Source organism: Periplaneta americana, chromosome 16 (genome assembly GCF_040183065.1).
Source record: "Periplaneta americana isolate PAMFEO1 chromosome 16, P.americana_PAMFEO1_priV1, whole genome shotgun sequence".
Taxonomy (NCBI): Eukaryota; Metazoa; Arthropoda; class Insecta; order Blattodea; family Blattidae; genus Periplaneta; species Periplaneta americana.
In genome coordinates, this window is record NC_091132.1 from 155,238,802 (window position 1) to 155,260,658 (window position 21,857).

General features: G+C 35.1%; 2 protein-coding genes across 4 annotated transcripts in view; both read right to left on the reverse strand.

The window, feature by feature from the left end:
* Window positions 1-4,690, reverse strand: part of LOC138691494 (zinc finger protein 431-like) — a 53,143-nt gene extending 48,453 nt beyond the window's left edge. For both annotated transcript variants that reach the window (XM_069813470.1, XM_069813469.1), the window contains exon 1: window positions 4,553-4,690. The gene's annotated coding sequence lies outside the window, so the exon portion shown is untranslated. The remainder of the gene's footprint in view (window positions 1-4,552) is intronic.
* Window positions 4,691-17,639: 12,949 nt separating this feature from the next.
* The window catches only part of LOC138691496 (zinc finger protein 431-like), a 43,149-nt gene continuing 38,931 nt past the window's right edge, over window positions 17,640-21,857 (reverse strand). For both annotated transcript variants that reach the window (XM_069813471.1, XM_069813472.1), the window contains exon 5: window positions 17,640-20,362. In XM_069813471.1, coding sequence (XP_069669572.1) covers window positions 18,886-20,362 — 1,477 coding nt within the window. In that variant the 3' untranslated portion in view covers window positions 17,640-18,885. The remainder of the gene's footprint in view (window positions 20,363-21,857) is intronic.

Below are 21,857 nucleotides of genomic sequence, written 5' to 3' on the forward strand. Positions count from 1 at the left end.
TAAAGGATTGGCCTTACCTTTTGATACACCCTGTACATAATGCGTACTTCCATTCAGTTATAAGATACGGGGTAATGTTTTGGCATAATTCACCAAATGCCAAAACTATATTCCTATTACAGAAAAGAGCTATTAGGTCAATAGTACAAATGAATGAAAGAACTATAGGTTCACAACTGCTAAACTCCATTATGGGCGGTTACTAAACATTACCGCTGCCCTAAAGGCGAAGTTTCCCTCCATTAATCTGAACCATTGTCGCTACTGATTGACAAGTCATCTGATGCACCACTGCTATCAGTTAAATATTCATCTAAAGAAATTTTTCTGTCAGTGTCACTGTCTATTATATTAGCATTAGAAAAATTTGTTCTTTGTTATTTTGAACGTGCTCAACACATTTCTTCCACTTGTCTTTTCCATATTATGCGAAAAGGCGGAGACACAATCGTTGCTTCACGTTATGTGGGGACCGAATTTCTGTTACAAAAATGCAATTGAAAAGACTGCAGACAACCGACTAAACATTTTAGTCTGTCCCTTTAAGTAAATGAAATCATTCAAAATAACAAATTCTTATTTTTAGAGCATGCTTGGGTTATGAAGATAAATACCTAATGTTTATGTATGCGCTGCTTGACGGACCATGACCAGTCAGACATAAACTTTACAAGTGATATCTTTTGACTCATTCTATTAACATGGGAATATTTTCAACATACAGTATAATCTATTTAGTCAATTTCATGCATTGCAACTACCCACTATCTTTTTAAGAAAAACACTTTATCGCGGATCGATTTTATACTTCAGAAACATATTTTCCCCTTACTACAGTAGCATAAAACAAACCTCAATTAAGAAGTCTTACATCTTAAAAAACTGTAAACAATACTCTTCAACATGCCTTTTTCCTTATCAGATTCTACTACTTTTGAGTTTTTATTAATTATAAAAAATGCGAAAATATTCTGCATTATTAAAAGTTTACGTAACTAACGCTTTTCTCCGTTATTGGCTGACAATTGGGGAGAAGATGAATAATATATTTTATCACTCTTTAAGATTGACTCAAACGTAGACCAATGGAGTTTACTAAATTGTTCTCCTCCTATAGCTGTAGAGAGTACTTTATAATTCTGGGCATTCTACCTCTACCATGTACATATATTTTTGAAACGTTAGTACATTGCAGTAGGCTATATAAAAGGTAAATTAGACCAATTTCCAAAAAATGAAAATATCCATTCTTATCATACAATGAGGAAAAATTATATTGACAAAACTCCCTTTGATACTGTACCACATTATATAAACATTGTTTTATTCATATTGATCTTAATATGTGTAACTGCTTGGCCTGTTACCTGAAAGAAATATCTGTCCTCCAAAGATTTAAAAGGGCCTTATTCACTTTCCTATTACACCACTGCACAGTAGGCCAGAATCAACTCAAAATGGGACAAAATTATTTTGTGTCTCTATTGTTTTCTTGGATGCATAAAATCAATAGTTATTCAATAGTTTTCACTTTTTCTTTAAGTTAAAAGCACTTACACAACATAATAGTTTTTTACTTAATATATGATTCCTCATCATTACATTTTCATTACTGACATGTTCTTCATGAATGGCACTTTCTTCTTCTTCCTCACTAGAGTCTTTCAATAGCTGTAATCCTTCCTTCCTTTTTTATGTGACTTTCTGATATTTGAAATGAGAGGATCGGAAGATATGAGAAGGTTGTTGACTAAATCTGTCATTGTGTTTTTACGAGAACTTTTCCTTGTGTGGGGCTCTCGATATATTATTTTAATATCTTTATTATGAGCCTCCTCAGATAACTGTGCAATTGGAAGCAGAGCTGAGTTAATAATCTGAGACCCATGGATGAGAATTTTGTGTACGCTAGCTGGGAGGTTAAACTAGGGATACTTCTGAATGAACAATTTTGCATTTTCTAGCGCATACCGATTCAAAGAATCAATTTTAATGTCTCCTCCATTAGAAATTACTCGAAGAACAACTGCAAAACTTATAATTAAGTCTTTGTCTATCCCGGTTATGGATATGTTAATTCGGGATCTGAGAAGAATCTTCTAGGAGTATTCCAGTTGTTTGAGGTTACATTCTCTCCTGGTTTAGGTTTGTCCACAAGAAGTCCCATCTCATTTGGAAACCGACTCTGAATTTCTTCCTTTCTCCTTTTCATAAATTCGTCTGGCTGTATGATCTAACAGACTCTGTAACTTCACTTCTGCACTTATTTCTGCCAGAGTAATATCACATGGATAGCAATGCAGCTTTGCTTCTCGAACTTCATTGTACGCTGGATATAAATCAACATTTCTACATTTTGTTTGTAATCTCAATAAGTGTACTGGTATTTAGAAATTTTGTATCCATTATAAGGGCTAAAACGTCATCACCACTATATTTTGCAACATTTTTGCAGGAACTACTATGCTCGTTATATGCAGTTGGAATTTTTGCCGCACGGCTTGGTGTACTTACAGCATTTTCCATTAGTTTAGCTGGTTCTTTTTAGCAGAAGCCTTCAGACTTATCTGAGTAGCAAGAGCAAGCGCAGCAGGATCAGCAGCTTCTCTGAGATGTTCAGTTTTCCTCCTCTTGGTCTTCTTAAGTGATTCAGAGAACAATTTTCTTGGATGACCAGAATGAATATACAACTATGAACATACAGCCGCATGTTCAACATGAAATTTATTACATGGGGGCAGCTTAAATTCTTGATCCCATGAACTGCCATATTTTTCTTCCTATTTACTTTTCATTCTGTAGCAATTCTGTTATCTTTTATTCAAATTACTGCAGAATGAACTATTTTTTTCTTTAGTTCTGAAGAAAAATCTTGTTGACAATTTTCACGTAATCCTAATTATGAAATAACAAACTCATGAACAGCTGTCTTATCATTATTATTTTGTAGAAAGGCTTCCATGATTTCACAGTGTAAAAACAGCGGTCATCTGGAATAGTAATGAATAATACTGTACGTAGGTATCTGAATTTTCGCACATTAAACAGAAAAGTGCAAGTAGCTGCAGCTAAATAGACTTTTCTGCAATCTATAGGGTCTGTTTAAACCATCGACACAAAAGTTTTCGTAACATCGAGTGACACGCACTTTATAACCCTCTTTAAATATTGAAAACTAAAAATATTAGCTTAAATTGCATTCCTCCGAGTTATCACAAATATTTACACTCTATATAAACCAATTCAAAATTACATGTATTCCTAATAAAACCTACCCTTTGTTCTAACATTCTCAGCCATTGTTATTTCTTTATTCATGAATATGACCCCGTAACACACACCACTGTCTCAAGTCCACGGCCTAGGACTGACTGGTGCGCTATCGCCTGGTTACAATAGCTCTCTTTCAAGGCTGTAGCCACAGTTGTTAAAACATGTTATCCATGATGTATCATGAGTTTAGTGCTCACCAGCATCTCTACTATGGGTATACACTGTGAAAAGTATTGCAAAAAAAGTTCATTTTTTCAATTTTGTCCCATTTTTTACTCAGTCTGGCCCACTGTGCACTGCTTCTATAGCGTTGATGCATTCTAGGAAGTTCTCTGTTTCAAGTATTGACTTCAAGACATATTGCAAACGGGCCTTATAGCCGAAATCGACCTGACTCGTAATTTTCTATAATTGAGGGGCTGGGTGCAAGAATGGTATTTTAGAGAATGTGCCCTTTTTGAGTAAAACGCTTTATTGTATTCTCTGACCTGTTATACATATGATCACCAAGTTGTAGTTCTATACTGTGATCACAGAGGTCAGTAGTGCCCAAAATGTAAAGGAATGCATAGGTAACATTATGACGGTTTGAATTTTCAACATCAATTTCCTCAAAACTTGCATTTGAGAGAAGTGCCTTTCTTGCACCCAACCCCTCAATTACGTCCCAAGTTTTGTATATTTGTATTTGTGTTACCTTTAATTATGCTCATTACTTTATGTTTATTATGTAATTAATTATTAGTTTGTAAACATGACGTCCCTTATTATGCATATGATCAGTGGATGCAATAAATGATTATGATTATTTACCACCGACATATTATAATAAAAACAATAGTGTGTACATTGATAGCATAGCATAATAGTTTCAAATGAAATCTAAGTGAGTCTTCCTGTCGTCCAATTTTGATATACGAGTTCACAGAATGAAATATATAGCTCCATTTCTCCGCTATGAACAGACGTACACCACAAAGGAGAGATTGATTGAATGTTTAGGTGAGGGGTTTGGACTTTTTTTCCATTGCTGGTTGTCACAATCAAAAATTAAGACACAACGTTTCGAAGGGTGGTTCTCCCTTCGTCTTCAGATGGAATGAAGGAGAGAAAGGAAAAAACCTACTGTTGGGATCGTTACGTACAGCTATTCTGTATGACTGATTGCTTTCCAACCACTCATTTAGATCAGATTGATTGAAATCGGATTGTGAAGAATAATTTAAGCAACTTATGGTTATACAGAATACAATGTAACAATATACATCTATACACTTACCTTTGTGGAAGAATTCAATGATCTGCTAACAGTCTGTAGCATATAGCCTACCACGTTCAATATCTATTGAGTACAAAGTAATAGAGATAATATTGAAACTTTAATTTATTGAATATTTCAGGATGATATGATCAAGGCAGCCATGACAGGAGTTTGCGTAAGAACAGTGTCGCCAATGCCCAGTGAGGAAAAGTCAGAATGTGAGGCTGTATCTCAAAGCTCAAGTCCATACTACACACTAGTGACTAGCAACTAGGTGACTTGTAAACTATACACTAGGGAGCTTTGGAAATGTATGCTTGAAACATGGCCTTCTTCATAGATTATTTTTCTAAAAACCATGACATCACGGTGCAGCACTAAATTAAGAAGGCAGTGTCCTAATGCAGTTTCATTACGAGTTATATGGAAATGATAAGGGCTTAATATAATATTACAGTAATGTTTAAAACATTGTACAGAAGGTACTAACAATGTCAGTGTTCAAAGTTAACGTGTTATTCTACATTATATTTACATTATTTCACTTCCAACACATTTTCAGATTGCATAACCCCATTTGCTGATTAGGTATCCATGTTTATTTAGTGAACAAGTCATCAATCAAGGAAGCAATTTCGTTGACTAGCTACTACGGACTTGATTGCTATGCACTATGTAGCTTTGGATCATAACTTTCTGACATCACATCCGGCTATTTAGTCAACAATCTAGTTCACTTCAGCTGAAAATGTAGCTTTGAGACACGGCCTAACTATTAAAAGTGGTCAGAAAATGCTAGAGAGAAACAGCTAGTATGGACCACACAGAAAGTAAAAGTTTAAATGCACTCATACTATGATACAATGTAACATAAACTCGCGTAACAAACATAGGTATCAATCATATTATCCTCCTCATCGTCCTATTCCTCCCTTCTGATGTCAATTTCCCGTCACAGCATCGTCAGGTCTCTCTGCTATTTTCCCTTATTGTCTTTGTTCTAACACGTTGTAAAACAATTGATGGGTTTTCATAAGGAAAACAAAACTTTCCCACGCGGCGAAGTCCAAACCTAATTCTTAGAATCGCTGAGAGGGTATTTATTTTCATCCTGATTTGAAGCTTGTTTTTCTGAATATTAACCTGTCTAAAAACTCGTTCCAATTCCGCATTTGAATGTGGCAACGTCAGAATAGAAAAAGCCAATAAGCCACTAAAACTAATTCGGAAAAAGGATTTTCACCAGCAACATCTTTATATTGGTACATTTCTTTCCAAAATTATACATTAGTAGCACAGTCTAGCATATACAGTCACGAAGCTCAACACGTATTAAATATGCATTCATAGATAGTTCTAACCACTAGGATGGCTACTATCGCCTCATTACAGACAATGCGAAATGGTACCTGCACAGTCTATTGTTTCTATACCCTCATAAACTCAAACTTCGTAACTGTATATACTAGACTGTGGTAATAGCACAGTCTAGTATATACAGTCACGAAGCTCAATACTTACTAAATATGCAAAAATAGACAGTTGAAAAAATATGCATCCATATATATAGTTGCTAACCACAAGGATCGCTACTATCGCGTCATCACAGACCCTTTCTCCAGCAGACGATAAAATGTATTGTGCTTTCGATATCCTATTCTTTTGAAAAAATTAACACATTCCTTCCACATTTGAAATATGAAACACGTAAGGTTTATATATTATTTTCATAAAGCTTATATTATATTTTATAAAGTCACCTTCCTTGATCTTTCGAAAGAAGGATAAATCTGACCCCCTTTTCTTACAATATTTATAGAACCACAAACGTCTCCTTGTCCCATATTATTATTCAAATTATTGTATTTTAGCCATTTACAGTTATTACAACCGATAACGAACATTTCACAGTTTACACAACTTTCCACAACAAAGGGAAATACGGCACAGTCAATGCCTTTTCGATCTAGGCCAGGCCGTAATGTATGTTCGGGTTTTCTATTTCAGTGTATGTAGCTCAGTGAAATATTATATTATAACTTTATTGCGTATCATTGCTAAGTTTTATTTAGTGTAATGTGAATATAAGTTCCGTTTACTTCTTGTTGCATAATATGTTGCAGAAATAATTACGAAAATATTTTACTTTAATGTGAAGAGAATTTTACGTGTTAACATAATCTGTTTGCAGCAACATTTCAAGTTTAGATGGAAGCTATTTTGAGGTTCAATAAAAACGAATTTATATTGTGATTTTAATTTAGCATATCTACCTTCCTTAATTGTAGACAGAAAATTTACCATACCACTCCTATGAAATTAGTGTACGTACGATTGTGTTACTTCGTCTCTTAGGTAGTAGGTAAATACAATAATTCAGTATTCAATTGTAGTATTAAAATAGACAAATAGAATGTGACGGGTGTCATACATGACATCATGTTTAATTATACTGTATAATTGCGAATATAGGAATATAAGTTAAATATAGTAAACATAACCTATAATTTCCATATGACATAACATACATATGTAGTGGCAGGGCATTGGAGACCACTAAAATTAGACAGAAAGGGACAACTGGTACAGTGAACATAACCTATAATTTCAACTTATCTAAATATTCGTACGATGCAAGTGAAAATTATTGAATCGTGCATAAATGGATTTACAAGAATTTCGCAATATTTAATCGAAATAAAGGCAGGTATTACACATACGAACAACGTAATTTTCACACCAAAAATAATATTACACCATAACTCGCAAGGAATTATGTCTGAAGTGTCTCCTAATCATTGTTTTAAATTTTATTAATGCAATTACACTACAATTTAGATAAATATATGTTACTCTTTATGCATTCCAATTAATTTATATGGTTGAAACGCCGCCCTTCGTGATCGGGTTAAGCGAGTCACATGGTCTGCCTTAAGGCCTGTATTAGATCACGATGGCAGTGACACAGTCTACTGCAACGAGCACAGAATGCTCGTTGATCTATTGTTCCTAGTACCCACAGCGCTCCAAGCGGTTAGCAACTATCGCGACAAATGCAAAAAATCACCCCAAGCTTCGTGACTGTATATAGTAGATTGTGGTAATAGACTGATTGACCCATTTTTTTAAGTGTATGTTTCTTGTATGTTTCTCTTCTTTGCTGTTCAGTTTTATCAATCATATGTTCATTTCCTAAAGCCATAACCTCGGACTCACTTCGCCATCGTTAATTCACATATCATTATCATCCATACAATAGCCCGGGTTAAGTTCACTGTGCAGCATGCTGTACTTATACAAGAGCGCGGCCGTTTGGCTACTCAATCATTCACAAGAATAGGAGTGGTAAGCCCAATAAGCTACAGGCTGCAGTGTAAGCCTTCGAGTCCCTCCTCAGTACAAGAGAAAAAAGATGTGGCTTAACTGATTTTAGAACTACATTGACACTAAACAGTCAGATTTTCTGGAGGATATCTACATTCTCAGGGAGCCTGTTCCGAAATTCTGTATATATATATATATATATATATATATATATATATATATATATATATATATATATATCGCGTACATTATTCTGGATGTAGCCTGACAAGTTGGAACTTTTCAGTTCATTTTCAACAGAAAATCCAAGACATCGGGCCAAATCTATAAAGTCATCAATTCTACACATTAAGGGCCATATTCATAGACAATCTTAGCGCGGGCTTCCTGTGGATGATCAGCGAACTAACGTTTTTCGTATTCATAAGCCAGTGTTAGCGATATGATATGATATATGATATGAATCCTGTACAAGTAATTAGTCCATAGTCGGGGCTAGTTTAGCACGCTCGTAGCGCGGGCTAGCGAAATGTCTTATGCATAGCACCCTAAGGGATTATATTCTAGCCAACAAATTTAAAAATCTGTCAATTAATAAACGTACCAAATGTGTTAGTGAAACCAATAATTTTCTGGAATCTGCATTTTCTGACGCGAATAGTTTATTGATCATCTGAACCTCAATCAAGATTGTTTCTATATACAGTAGGCTAGACCTTGTCAGCAGGATCCTTGTACATTTGTACACCATTTACGCAGCATGGCAATGATCCTTCTACTGCGCGAAATCAAAATATAAAATAAATTCCTGACATTGTTGCAGAAGTCTATTCGTGGTTGGATCAATGGACAACTAACGAGTGTAGCACATTTCAGGATTTTGTATCATTGTTGTGCCACTCACTGGAAACTTCAACATCTGTTATTAGTATGATTTCAAAACTGTGAGGAAAACAATGGACAATTTCCGCGATAAAGTTTGCTTAGTTATAGTATTCTTTATAGTTTTATGCTCGACCATGCCGAAATGTAGTAATTATACACCTGGTAGCAGTCCTTTAATGGATGTCATTAAAGTACACCTACTCATTAAAGTTCAGGTGTCCAGCCAATGACAAGTCAGCTTTGTACCGTTATATTGATTATTCTCGGATATGCAATCGAAAGACAATTAGCGAAAAGTCACGGAGGGTGGAAATCCAATACTGTCCCAGAAGGTTATGTTCTGTTACTTTAATAATTAGCGTTAATTGTAAATAATATTCAAATAAATTCAATTTGTCATCTCGTTTTTCAATTCTAAATTAATTTCCAGGTTATATCAGAGTAATCTTCATCTTATTCTCTGCCAAGGTCAATGACATTCGGCCTCGGAAAAAATTAGTACTTTCGCGTCTGCGCACATCTCACAATTCAGGTCAGTTCGCACATAACCATAAGATCTAATTTTAAATAATTTCAAGTTAGAAATATGGTCGAGCATAAAAAGTCGTATGAAACTTGCCTATAATGGTAATTAAGACGCTCGTATGAAAATTATGAAACACGCTTGCGCTCGTTTCATAAACAATCATACTTGCGTCTTAATTACTAACATTATAGGCTCATTGCATAATGTACTATTACGGCTTACTCAACATGATTTTACATACCAGTACCTACAGGATATGTCTCAAATTTTAAGTCCACGAAACAAGTTTAATAAATAAATAGTTATTATAGACAGAAAAAAAAATTGTGGACTCATTCTCGATCCCACAGTCCGTTTTGAGAACAGCGAGGAACAACCTGGAGAAGTCTGCAAAGAAAACCGGCCAATTTATCTGCCATGCTGCAGCGATTTGGGGACCAAATATAACATCAAGACTTGGATGTTATAGGAATTATGATTGGGGCTAGAGGCACAATTCCGCGGGAGTCCTTAGAAGTCTTCTGAAAATTAAAAGTTCCTGACAGCACCTTGGACATGATATCGTCCACTGCACTGAAGTCGTCGATCAGCATAATTAATCATCATTTATATTCTTTGTAAAATGTAATTTGTCTTGTAGCCTAAATTGTTTGTTGCATTTCCAATAAATTTTTCAATTATAGCGTACCTAACTAGGGTTTCTATTAAATAAAAAATTAAAATAAATATAAATATTCATTTATAATTGATTAGGAGGCCGATTATTAAACCCTGGTTGGGACGGCTATCAATTATTATTAAGAAATGGAAGACTAGGTAAAGGTTCTACGCATTCATACGTAAAATTTAACTGAGACTCGGAATATGTAAATTTTAATATACGGTGCCGTTTAAAAAAATTATTGTACTGTCACATTCTAAATGTCGAAAGAACTAACAGTTTTCGACTACTGGCATAATATTGTATGGTTTATTTCCAACAGCTTTTGTAGGCCTATAAAATATTTTCTTTCTAAAGTTAAAATTTAAGAAGTTATTAACAATATTCCATACTTTTGTTCATTCTGTATAATTCGTTATTTTTTTATTTTAGTAGGTTATTTTACGACGCTTTATCAACAGCTTAGGTTATTTAGCGTCTGAATGAGATGAAGGTGCTAATGGCGGTGAAATGAATCCGGGGTCCAACACCGAAAGTTACCCAGCATTTGCTCATATTGGGTTGAGGGAAAACCCCGGAAAAAACCTCAACCAGGTAAATTGCCTCGACCGGGAATCGAACCCGGGCCACCTAGTTTCGCGGCTAGGCGCGCTAACCGTTTCTCCACAGGTGTGGACAATTCGTTATGAAAGTTTTGTTCCGCAAAGAGTTAGAGTTTATTTTCAATTTACTTTATAATTTTCTATCGAAGTAAGAAATGCCACCAACAAAACTAATGCAAAAAGATAAACCAAAGTCTGCCTTTCATAAATCAATTTTGTTTCAACAATGAATAAGTTTGAATATGTTTCTTTGCATCGAATCTGATATGCTTCTTCCGATCAATTTTGATGACATCATCCATGCTTTCTCTGTGAAGAAAGTGCGAAGGAACTCTTCAGGCCTATACTTCACAAGTAAGATGCATTGTTTCCAGTAATTTACTGTCCCCTGAATTGTAACATTTCACTTAAGTTAAAACTAATTTAAACTAAACATTATCTGTATAATAGCTGCTCATAAAACTGCTTGTGGGATTTGGGGGGGGGGCGACAAATTTTACCACTGCCTAGGGGCGGCACTACACCTAAATCCGGTTCTGATTAGACTGTAGTTTAACCACGGCTAAGGAAGTCGTGATTTTTGCTGGTAAGGGTACGTTCATACTAAACACGTTTAAAACACCCGTACTTCCGCAGTTAAAATGCTTCGGAACTTCTCATATGCCAAGCGTGAAGAATGCAGCAACCTGATGTGATATCAGCGTCAAATCTAGGGAAAAAGCAGAATCTCACGCTCAAACTAGTTTGAAGGTCATTTAAATTAGTATGCTACATGAAAGGTTGATTTTCATGTAAATAAAATTACTGAAACAAAAAACAAACCAACTAAATAAAACTAAACGAAACGATAAATTTGTATTATGAATTATTTTCTTGTAGATAAATGTATTGTTTTTCTTTTTGTAAATTTACTTTGATATTAATAGAAATTTAAAATCAAAAACAAATAAAGCTAATGAAACGAAATAAAATATTAAATTCAGAAAAATTCTCTTTAGTTAGGTCTATATAATTATATATATCATGTAAAATTCATTTTAATGAAAATTGAAATTTGAAACAAACTAGAGAACTACACAAATAAAACTACAAAGAAAGAAAAAATGTTTTATTCCATAACGAATATAGAGCAAAAAAGAAAAAAAAAACACTTCTTTCGCCTATATGTCATTTCTACGTAATAATATCAAATACAGTACCACTCAATGGCGATAGCATTCTAGGGTTAACAAACATTGAGGAATTCACATGTAATTACAAAATTGGAAAAGACAAATACGTATGCAAATAATTTACTATACCTTTATTACTCTATCAGAAGTTGCAGGTAGTTATCATATAGTGTTTCCATTATTGTTACAAACATATGGCGCATACTGTTTTCAAGGTAAGAACGGCATTCTGTTATGGTGGTTCATACTCGCCAGATTATGCAGAATTCTTTAAGTTTCGTTATCGAAAAACCTTTTCTTAAAACAAGGTACAGGAAATAGAAACGGCTCTTAGAAACGAAACACGCTAAAAAGTAAACTTCTCAGATTTTCAAATAGGCGGAATCTAAAATTTCTTATATCGTCATCTGGAAAAACAAACAAAAAAAATAATGCAGAAATATGCCCGATTTTCAACACGTAAAGATGCAATTTGATAAGTTATATTATTGGTATACGACGTACTGTACGTGCCCATTTCAATGTGCAGACTGGGTGTCGGCAAAGCTACTAAGAAAGTCAACAGTACATCAAAACGTTCGGTACTTTGGTCCTCTGTTATGAATTCTGGTGGTCCCTGGCTGGGTTACAGGCGCGGCGCCAGATGTGCAGGGAAAAGATGGCGAGAAACGCCACGTTCATAGTGCTTTAAATCCCTCTTCTGTTGATGAGAGTAGAGTGGGAAGTGGGTGGACGGGTAGGGTAAGAAATTTCATAAAATATTAGTAGACCTACTGGGAGAAAAAGTGAAAGACGATTACCATGTGTCATTTCGAAACTCTGAGATTTTCAGCTATAGTGTGATACGCAATTCGTTTGAAGTTTATTTTTTCTTTTGTCTTTTTTGAAGGATCACAAAGGCAGAACTCGAGGACGACAGGTGGTCTGCGGATTATAGTTTGAGAAACGCTGTGCTAGGGCATTTAGAGTGAGTTCTTTGTACAACCGAATAACAAGTGACAATGCACCATTAATTCCTGAACATATATGCACATTCTTGGCGACAGTGCATATCCCTTGATGAAAAATGTAATGATGCCATTTAGAGACAATGGCCATTTGACAGATATGAAAATCAATTTCAGTACAACTTTAAGCACATCACGAAGTAAAATTCAACAAGCATTTGGACGATTGAAAGGAAAATTTCGTAGATTAAAATACCTTGACATGAACATCGAAAATGTTTCAACAGTTGTTGCTGCAGCTTGTGTTCTACACAATTATATAATTCACAGGGAAGGACTGCAAGACTTCGATGTAGATGTAGGAACAAATGAGGAAGAAGGTGGACTTAATGATGACTTTTCTGGAGACTTAATATTGTGGTCCAAAAACGCAACCAAATAATGGAACAAATTTATTGAAACTGTTAGGCGTAGATAATTACAGTTACTGTATATATCAGTGTATAATTAATTTAGTTAATATCCTAGTTGATTAAATTATTATTTTGATACAATTTTTTGTTATGTTAGCTCTATATCACTTATGATTAAACTATATTACATTAAAACTGGGGAGGGGAGAAACAAATAAATAAATCATTTTATACAGTTTTTTTTCCTAAATAGATTAAAAATGAGGTAAATTATTTTAATGCAAGTTTTTTTTGTAATGTTAGGCCTCTACTGATTATGATTACATTATATTATTACACTAAAAAAACGCTCATTTTAAATTTATTGCCAAAACTTGTTTCATAATATTATATCACTTATGATTAAATTAAATTTAATTTAAACTAAAAAAACTCTCAGTTTGAACAAATGTCTACCTTAAATATCTTATATATTACATTCGATGCCCATATAAAACAACTGAGGGACACTAGGACTTAGTTTTTACCAAAAAAAATTATTATTGTACAAAAATGTTATTTTAACACATAGAAAGTTGATAATAATAGGGTTTTTTACCTCTACATCTAGAAATGATTATAATGCTGGCATGCTCCATGCGTCAGTATTGCATCCCCTTTCACAAATTGGCCTTTTTCTTGAAACTACATTTTTAGATGTTCAAAATGTTCTATGCGCATGCAATTTCACCAATTCAATGATAATTTTCATAGGTATTATACATGAATATATTTTCTGAGATCTAGCATTGAGAAATCTTAAGTTTTCTTTTTAAATTCAAGGGCTAAAGAAATACATAAATAAAAAATATGAAAAATAAATTTCTGATTAAAAAGAATTTAAGATACCTAAACTAATCTAGATATTCCATGTTGAATCTTTCGTACACTACTTTTAACACTTATAAATAACTGATTACATGGCGATCTTACTCGTGTTAATTATGTAAGTATGTGCGGCTTACAGATGTTTCGGTGCTATTTGACACCATCCTCAGACCCTTCTGTGTCTCGGCGTCATCTCAACTTCGCTGCCTGTTGTGTGGATGCGTTTGTGTGATGAAGAGTTGTGTCAAATAGTGTGTGTGTTCTGAACTTGATCTGTGTGTTGAGTATTTGGTTAGGGTGTGTTTTAGTGTGTCTGTATATTTCATATTGTTCTAGTGTGTTGAGTTTTTGGTTTTTGGGTTGTAACCAGAGGACACAATACATCTACATATGCCGAACACATAACTAATGCCAACCACACATACAATAACATAAAAACAGACATGAAAATCCTACACATACAACCCAAAAACCAAAAACTCAACACACTAGAACAATATGAAATATACAGACACACTAAAACACACTCTAACCAAATACTCAACACACAGATCAATTTCAGAACACACACACTGTTTGACACAACTCTTCATCACACGAACGCACCCACACAACAGGCAGTGAAGTTGAGATGACGCCGAGACACAGAAGGCTCTGAGGATGGTGTCAAGTAGCACAGCTTAAAGCTGCACATGCTTACATAATTAACACGAGTAAGATCGCCATTTAATCAATTATTTATAACCTAGATATCATGAATTTCTCAATGTTAAAATTTTGGTTATGAATCAGAGTCCAAAAAATATATGAACTTACTGCATATAAATGTAATGGGACTGAAACATTTCGATTATATAAATAATTTGCACGCAATTAATACTACTAATGAATTGTTAAAAAATGAAATCTAATTAATTGTAAAAAGTCAAAACTTAGTCCTATTGTCCTTTACAAAATACCACACTGCTCAAAGAAATTGTTCCATATTATTTTGTTGCAAATTTGTGAAGAAATCAATGGCTCAGAACGAGACTGTTACAACTCAAAAAATTCACTTTTTGAGTTATTACCATCATTTGAACACTTTAATTAAGAACTATGCTATGTGAAAGTGTTAAAACCTAAAAAAATTTCCTAATGGGACATAAATGCACATTGTTGTGCCATGATTCTCTGATTTGGCATCTACAATGGAAAACTTTAAATGGCTCTACTGAAAAATCTCTATTTTTGAGTTGTAACAGTCTCGTTATGATCCATCGAAATATTCTATATTTTTTAAGCACAAAAATAAATTTGCATATTTCTCCATAAGTCTGCAATAAAATTATATGCAACAATTTCCTTGAGTACGGTACTGTACAAAGAGTTCCTATCAATACTGATCCCAGTCCAATTTCTACCTAATGAAATCTGTTGTCGATTGGCGAGCAGTCATACACTGGTGCATGAACAGATCTGTGCAAGGATCTTCACTGAAACCAGTCCCACTCCATCCACCTCTTGCCGCTTAGAATCCTCAGGCCAGGCACTTTGCACTACTGTCATTAAGGCGATAGAACATTACTACCGATTTTCATAGAATCTCTCGGTACATTTCATTTGTAACATTTTTCTAGTTATTTTGTGCAGTTGCATTTTTCAATAAATGTACAAGTTCTTTTAATATGTTATTTCGTGCATTTTTGGCTTCTAGCTGCCCTTTATAAATGTGTTTAATTTCCCACAATTCTTTTACTTTATTTTCTTCACAAAGTAGAATTCTTTTTCTAAATTCTTCCAGGTCCCTGTTTTTCTTTGTACGTCAGACAGAGGTTGCAGAAGTGATAGTACGGGAAATTTCTGATGTTGAAGAGCCTGAAAATGACGGGTCTGAAGAAGTTGAGGGGGAAGAAACAAGAGAGGGGCATAACCCTATGGAGGATAAGTTTGTGTTAGGGGTGTCAAAGCTGTAAGAGAAGGTGGAAGTAAATGTGTAGATACTGGGGACAAAGATGACAGAGTGGATGTACAGGGATTGTACATAATAGGTTGGGTGAGTGATAATAATTTTTTACAAAAAAAAGCCGCCCTAAATAAGGGTTCGAATAGATCGGCCTACTAATCAATTCACAAAGAATAATCATTAAAACCAATTGTGTGACAATTTGAAAGGAAAAAGAAAACATTAAGATAAATGATACGAAAACATAGGAAATCATTTACTACAAAAGTTTGTTGGGTACAAATGATTACTAATTATAGCTAAGGATGATTTTAACACATGAGATCCTATGGCATCAATCGTTGCATCAGAAATTTTAAATTAAGTTGATTTAAAGTTTCTCGTGGCATCCTGTCACGGGCACCGAACATGGGTCCAAAAACTGTCCAATGTCTGATGTGGTATTGTGATCCAAGATGCTGACAACAAGGCTCATATATGACTTGTTTTTCACGACACACCTCTTGTGGCTGTTGCTCATGGATCTTGAAACGGATTGTGGGATCAAGAATGACACCCATATCCTTCTGCTGATCAATTATGATGATATCAGCACGTCTAATAGAGCCATCAGAAGAGACGCAACCAGCCTCCTCATAAATCTTATAGGAAGCATTCTGACGGACTGAAGATGCGATGAGAGAATGAACCGTATTATGTCTGTTGATTCAGAGCAATTCTCCATGATGGCAGAAACCCAAGACATGAGGATTGATAGTGGCATCAGTGTGGAATATCTCGTCCATTACATCAAAGTACTCCCAACTCTACCTACCCCTGCCCGTTTTTCTTTTTGCATCTTTGATGCATTTAAATGTACCCTTCAAGTTTCTGAATTTTCTGTCACACATGTCTTCGGTGACATTGTATGCACTTTCTCCCATTTGTTTGGTGCACTTCATCCACAGTGAATTATTTTTAATTTTTGGGTTTCGAAAGTTTCCTAGTTCAGAACAGTATAGTTCTAATAACAACCTAGTGGATGTCTTTGACCACTGAAATGATGCAGCTGCAGCAACATCACAATTGTCATCACCTGCAGGAAATTCCATGTCAGTGGGATTCAGGTTGTTGTTGTTGTTGTTGCTTTGTTGCATTAATTGTTTGACGATGTCGTCTTTAACAGCTTCACAAATAAGGAAAAGACAAGATATAGATATATCTGTAACAAGTGGGGGGGGGGGCTACAACAGTATATTAGAATACACGTTACAGGTAAAGTATCGGTGAAGTTAGCGCTCAGATAGTTCAGATGATTTTGTACATCAAAATAGTTGAATTTATAAGCAGAAGTGGATAGCGTTAATGCTCAGTGAGTGAGAGAGAGGGGGAGAGGAGAGGGAGAGGGGGAGGGAGAGAGAGAGAGAAGGAAAGAAAGAAAAGGCAGAATGAAAGAAAGAAAGAAAGAAAGAAAGAAAGAAGGAAAGAAAAAACGAGGAAGGAAGGAAAGAAAGAAAGAAGGAAAAAAAGGAACAAAGGAAGAAGGAAAGAAAGAAAAGGCAGAATGAAAGAAAAAAGGAAAAAAAAAATGAGGAAGGAAGGAAAGAATGAAAGAAAGAAAGAAGGAAAAAAATAAACAAAGGAAGAAGAAAAGAAAGAAAGAAAGAAAGAAGGAAAAAAGAAAGAAAGAAGAAAATAAAGAAGGAAAGAAAGAAAGAAAGGAGGAAAGAAATAAAGACATTAATATTTTCGATCCTGGATTTTGTACCGTAGAAAGACTGGCATGCAAAATGAATCAATATTTATAAACACAAATAGTACATTACGGCTCTCACGCACTATTGTACAATATTATTCACGAACAAGACTGGTCTCAAAATTCCTTATGTATAATCATGAAGTATATCTTAGCGCAGAAAAGTCTCTCTCTCTTTGTTCTACGGATAAGCCTGTTTTGCACAAATGAATATGATAATGTAAACAACGGGGATTTACAGCATTACATTCGGGCCACGAGAAGATGGTTTCAAAACAACATGAGAGATGGCAGACACATACAGAGTTTTATTCTCCTAGCTCATCCGACAGCAGATGAAAACTATCTCACGTCAGGTTACGTCGCAGGGCGCGTTCCCGACACAAACTGCGACTTCCAGCCGTTATACGGCGTTTTTCCCACAGAACGAGTTAAAATTATTTTCATTTCTGTGATTTTAACTAAAAATATTAGTTAAAATAAATACCTGCCAATTGTATTTTGATTAAATTTATTAATTTATTTTCATGTAAATAATATATTACGATGCATAAAAAATCCTCCAAAAATAAGGTTCTTTTACCCGACGGAAAGTACGTGTACCTAATATAGTAAAATATGTATCATGTACTTCACGCGACGAGATCTGGCACTAGAATTTTCGAACTTCACATACAATGTATCTTCTCCACATCTAAGCAGCAAAAGAACTTCTCCCATTTCATATCAGAGTAGTTTTCAGCTCGTATACAGTAATTTCATTCCATCGCTGACATTGATCATATAATCAACCCACACCTATGAGCTACGATCAGAGAACAAAGGGGAGTAAGACATTTATGTCATAGCGCGCGATAAGCACTGCTAAATCCGTTGATGCCTGGATGCCTTCCTAGACGACCCGACTACGTAAAATACCTGCCACAAACATCGATTTGGTTTTCACCACTATGCATTTGGTCATGCAGACTATAGTCGCTCGACTATCTAAAACATTTTTAATGGGGCCTCACCACTAAGTAATTCTTTTGTTTTTTTTTTTTACACAAATATTGCATTTGAATGGACACACAGGCGTACACTGATGTTCATATCTCTTCAGGTTACTCGACTGCAATATACACTTATTGCAAAAATCAGATTTGAACGGTTTTTCTCACTTATATGTTAGGTCTTTGTCTTTTGTCTTCGCAAAATGCTTTCTACTTAAATCGTTTCTTCCTAGTGTGTTGGATGTCACGTTTTTTTAGATTGCTACTCTTCGGGAAAAATTTTCAAGAAATATCGCGTTTGACTGGCTTCTCGTTCGTATGCTGGCGTCGATGTCGTTTTAGATTTTTCGGGTGAGTAAAAGACTTTCCACAAACATCGCAACTGAATGGTTTCTCGCCGGTATGCCGAAAAGCATGACTTCTTAAATCACTCGAAACAGCAAAACACTTTCCGCAAATATCACATTGAAAAGGTTTCTCGTCAGTATGCCGACGTCTATGAAGTTTTAGATTATTCCACTGCAAAAAACTCTTTCCACAAATATCGCACATGAATTGTTTTCCGTCGATATGATAAAGTCTATGCACTTGTAGGTAGTTCGAATGTGCAAAACTTTTTCCGCAGACTTCACATTTGAATGGTTTCTCACCAGTATGTAACACTACATGCAATCTTAGATTGTCTTTATATGCAAAACACTTTTCACAAATGTCACATTTGTATCGTTTTTCCCCGGCATGCCGACGTTTATGCTTGTTTAGGCTATTCGAATGCGTAAAGGACTTTGTACATAAATCACATTTGAATGGTTTCTCGTTGCTATGCAGGCGTTCATGTGACTTCAGATAAGTCCGCTGCGAGAAACACTTTCCACAATCATTGCATTTGAAAGGTTTCTCCCCAGAATGGAGAAGGCCATGAGTTTTCAGATCATTCGACCGTTTAAAACATTTTCCACAAACATCGCATTTAAATTGTTTGTCACCAGTATGCTGGACTTGATGAATTTCCAGTTTACGCGGCCCAGAGTAGCACTTTCCACAAACATCGCATTTATATTGATTCTGAGGATTTTCTTGGCATCTGTGCCTTTTTAGGTCAGTCAACTGCGCGTAACTTTTTCCACAAGCTGTGCATAAGAATGGTTTCTCACCAGTATGAATGCGTCCATGCTTCTTCAACAAACTGGAAAGACTAAAACATTTTCCACAAACAGCACATTTGAATGGTTTTTCACCAGTGTGCTGGCGTCGATGATATCTTAGATTAGCTGCCTCAAAGAAACTCTTACCACAAACATCGCATTTGAATTGTTTCTCACCGGTATGGTGGCGCAGATGAGTATTTAGATAATTCCTCTGAGGAAAGCACTTCCCACAGATATCACATTTGAATGGTTTTTCACCAGTATGTAGGAAGACATGCGCTTTTAGTCTGCCCCGCAGCGGGAAGCACTTACCACAAACATCGCATTTGAAAGGTTTCTCACTAGACTGCCTATTTAGTTCGTTTTGTTTACTACAAATATCGGACTTCAAAAGCGTTTCGTCTGTGTGCTTCAAGCAGTGGCTTTTCAGATTACTAGAAGACGAACACTTTTCATAAACATCCCCTCTGAATCGCTTCTCATCACTATGAGCCATAACATTGTTTGTTGAGGATACAGAATGCTTTGTTGTCTCACAAATAGTCACGTGATCTTCATGGGCGAAAGATTCGCATTCCGATGATACTGTTCTGTCATTGGAGTCTGCGAAACTATAACAAAAATATTCAGTCAGTAGCAGTCACAAAAAAAAAAAAAAAAAAAAAAAAAAAAAAAAAAAATGTCAGAAATCACATTTAAAAAGTAGAATTCAATTGCAGGTCACAAGATTACACTCGTATTATTTCGAAAAGATTTCGATTTGATGTAACATGAGTAATATATACAGTGCATATATTTTATATTCCCTCACCCGCGGATGCAGATTGGAGTGACAAAGTGGGCATACTCCCCCCCCTCCCCATATATTCTTATTTCAATTACTTTATGAATGCTGAATGTGAATGGTGGTACCCTCATGTTTACGTTGGTACCATATATGTCTCGCAAGCAGGAATACTGACGAAAGGTATGCGAATGAAACAATGCGATAAGGAAGAGCGGGTGTATGTATTTATTCACACTGCAATGGGTATATACCCGGTGGCAGTGGTAACTAATTACACTCAATAAAGACAATAATAAACACAATTAATAAAAAATACAATTAATAATAATACTAATAATTAATAGTTACAATAATTAATAATAATAATAATAATAGGGAACATCCTAAATTAAATGACGCACGATCAGTTAAAATAACATTTAAAGAAAATCTAATTTGTACCTTAAACCTATGTTCGAATTAAAACCCACGAGTATATGTTCATATCTGCACAAGTACCTTTCAACACTACACTCATTTCGCTGTCAACTCACTCACTGCACTGGAACTACGACGCATTTCACTGATTCTATCCAGATTTCACTAACACTTCAAAAACATTTCACTGTTCAAATACTTTGCACTGCCAATATAAACTATAAAGCTTCACTGACAGGAACACGTTTCACTTACTCGACACACTTCACTGACACAACATAATTCTTCACTGATAGAACACTTCAATAACAAAATATGAATTACACCATTTAAATACTGTGTATAATTATCGTCTATTAGTAAAGTCCTTAAGCATTCCAGTCCCTGATAGTACGATTGAGAAAAGAAAACTTTCCAGTGTCCGTCCTCTGTCTTCTTTCCCTCAATTTATAAGAGTGGTCGTTCCTTGAAGAGTAATTTGGCGGCTGCAACCTATTTTTTATTTCTCTCCAGGCAGGCTCACCTCTGTATGTTTTGAACAGTGCGCATAATCGAATTCGCGTTCTCCTGTCCGTGAGTGTGTCCCATTTTAATGGTGAATTTTTTCGACAATACTTGAGAGCCCGTTTTTGAATCTTTTCCACGAAAAGTCACGAGATAGCTTGAATAATATTCAAGAATACAGTCGGAAGAGAAATGACATCGATAGAATCAGTCTTGCGTTGTGATTGTTACTTTAAGACTTTAGTTTGTTCCACTGCATGTGAATACGTGTCTTATATCGCAAGGTATCACTATTTCATTCGTAAACATATGTTGCGCGTTTAATTAGCTTCGAATTTTTCTCTTGCTACGTTCTTTATTTCCATAGCGATGTCCTCATTTGTTTATCTTCTTGGAAG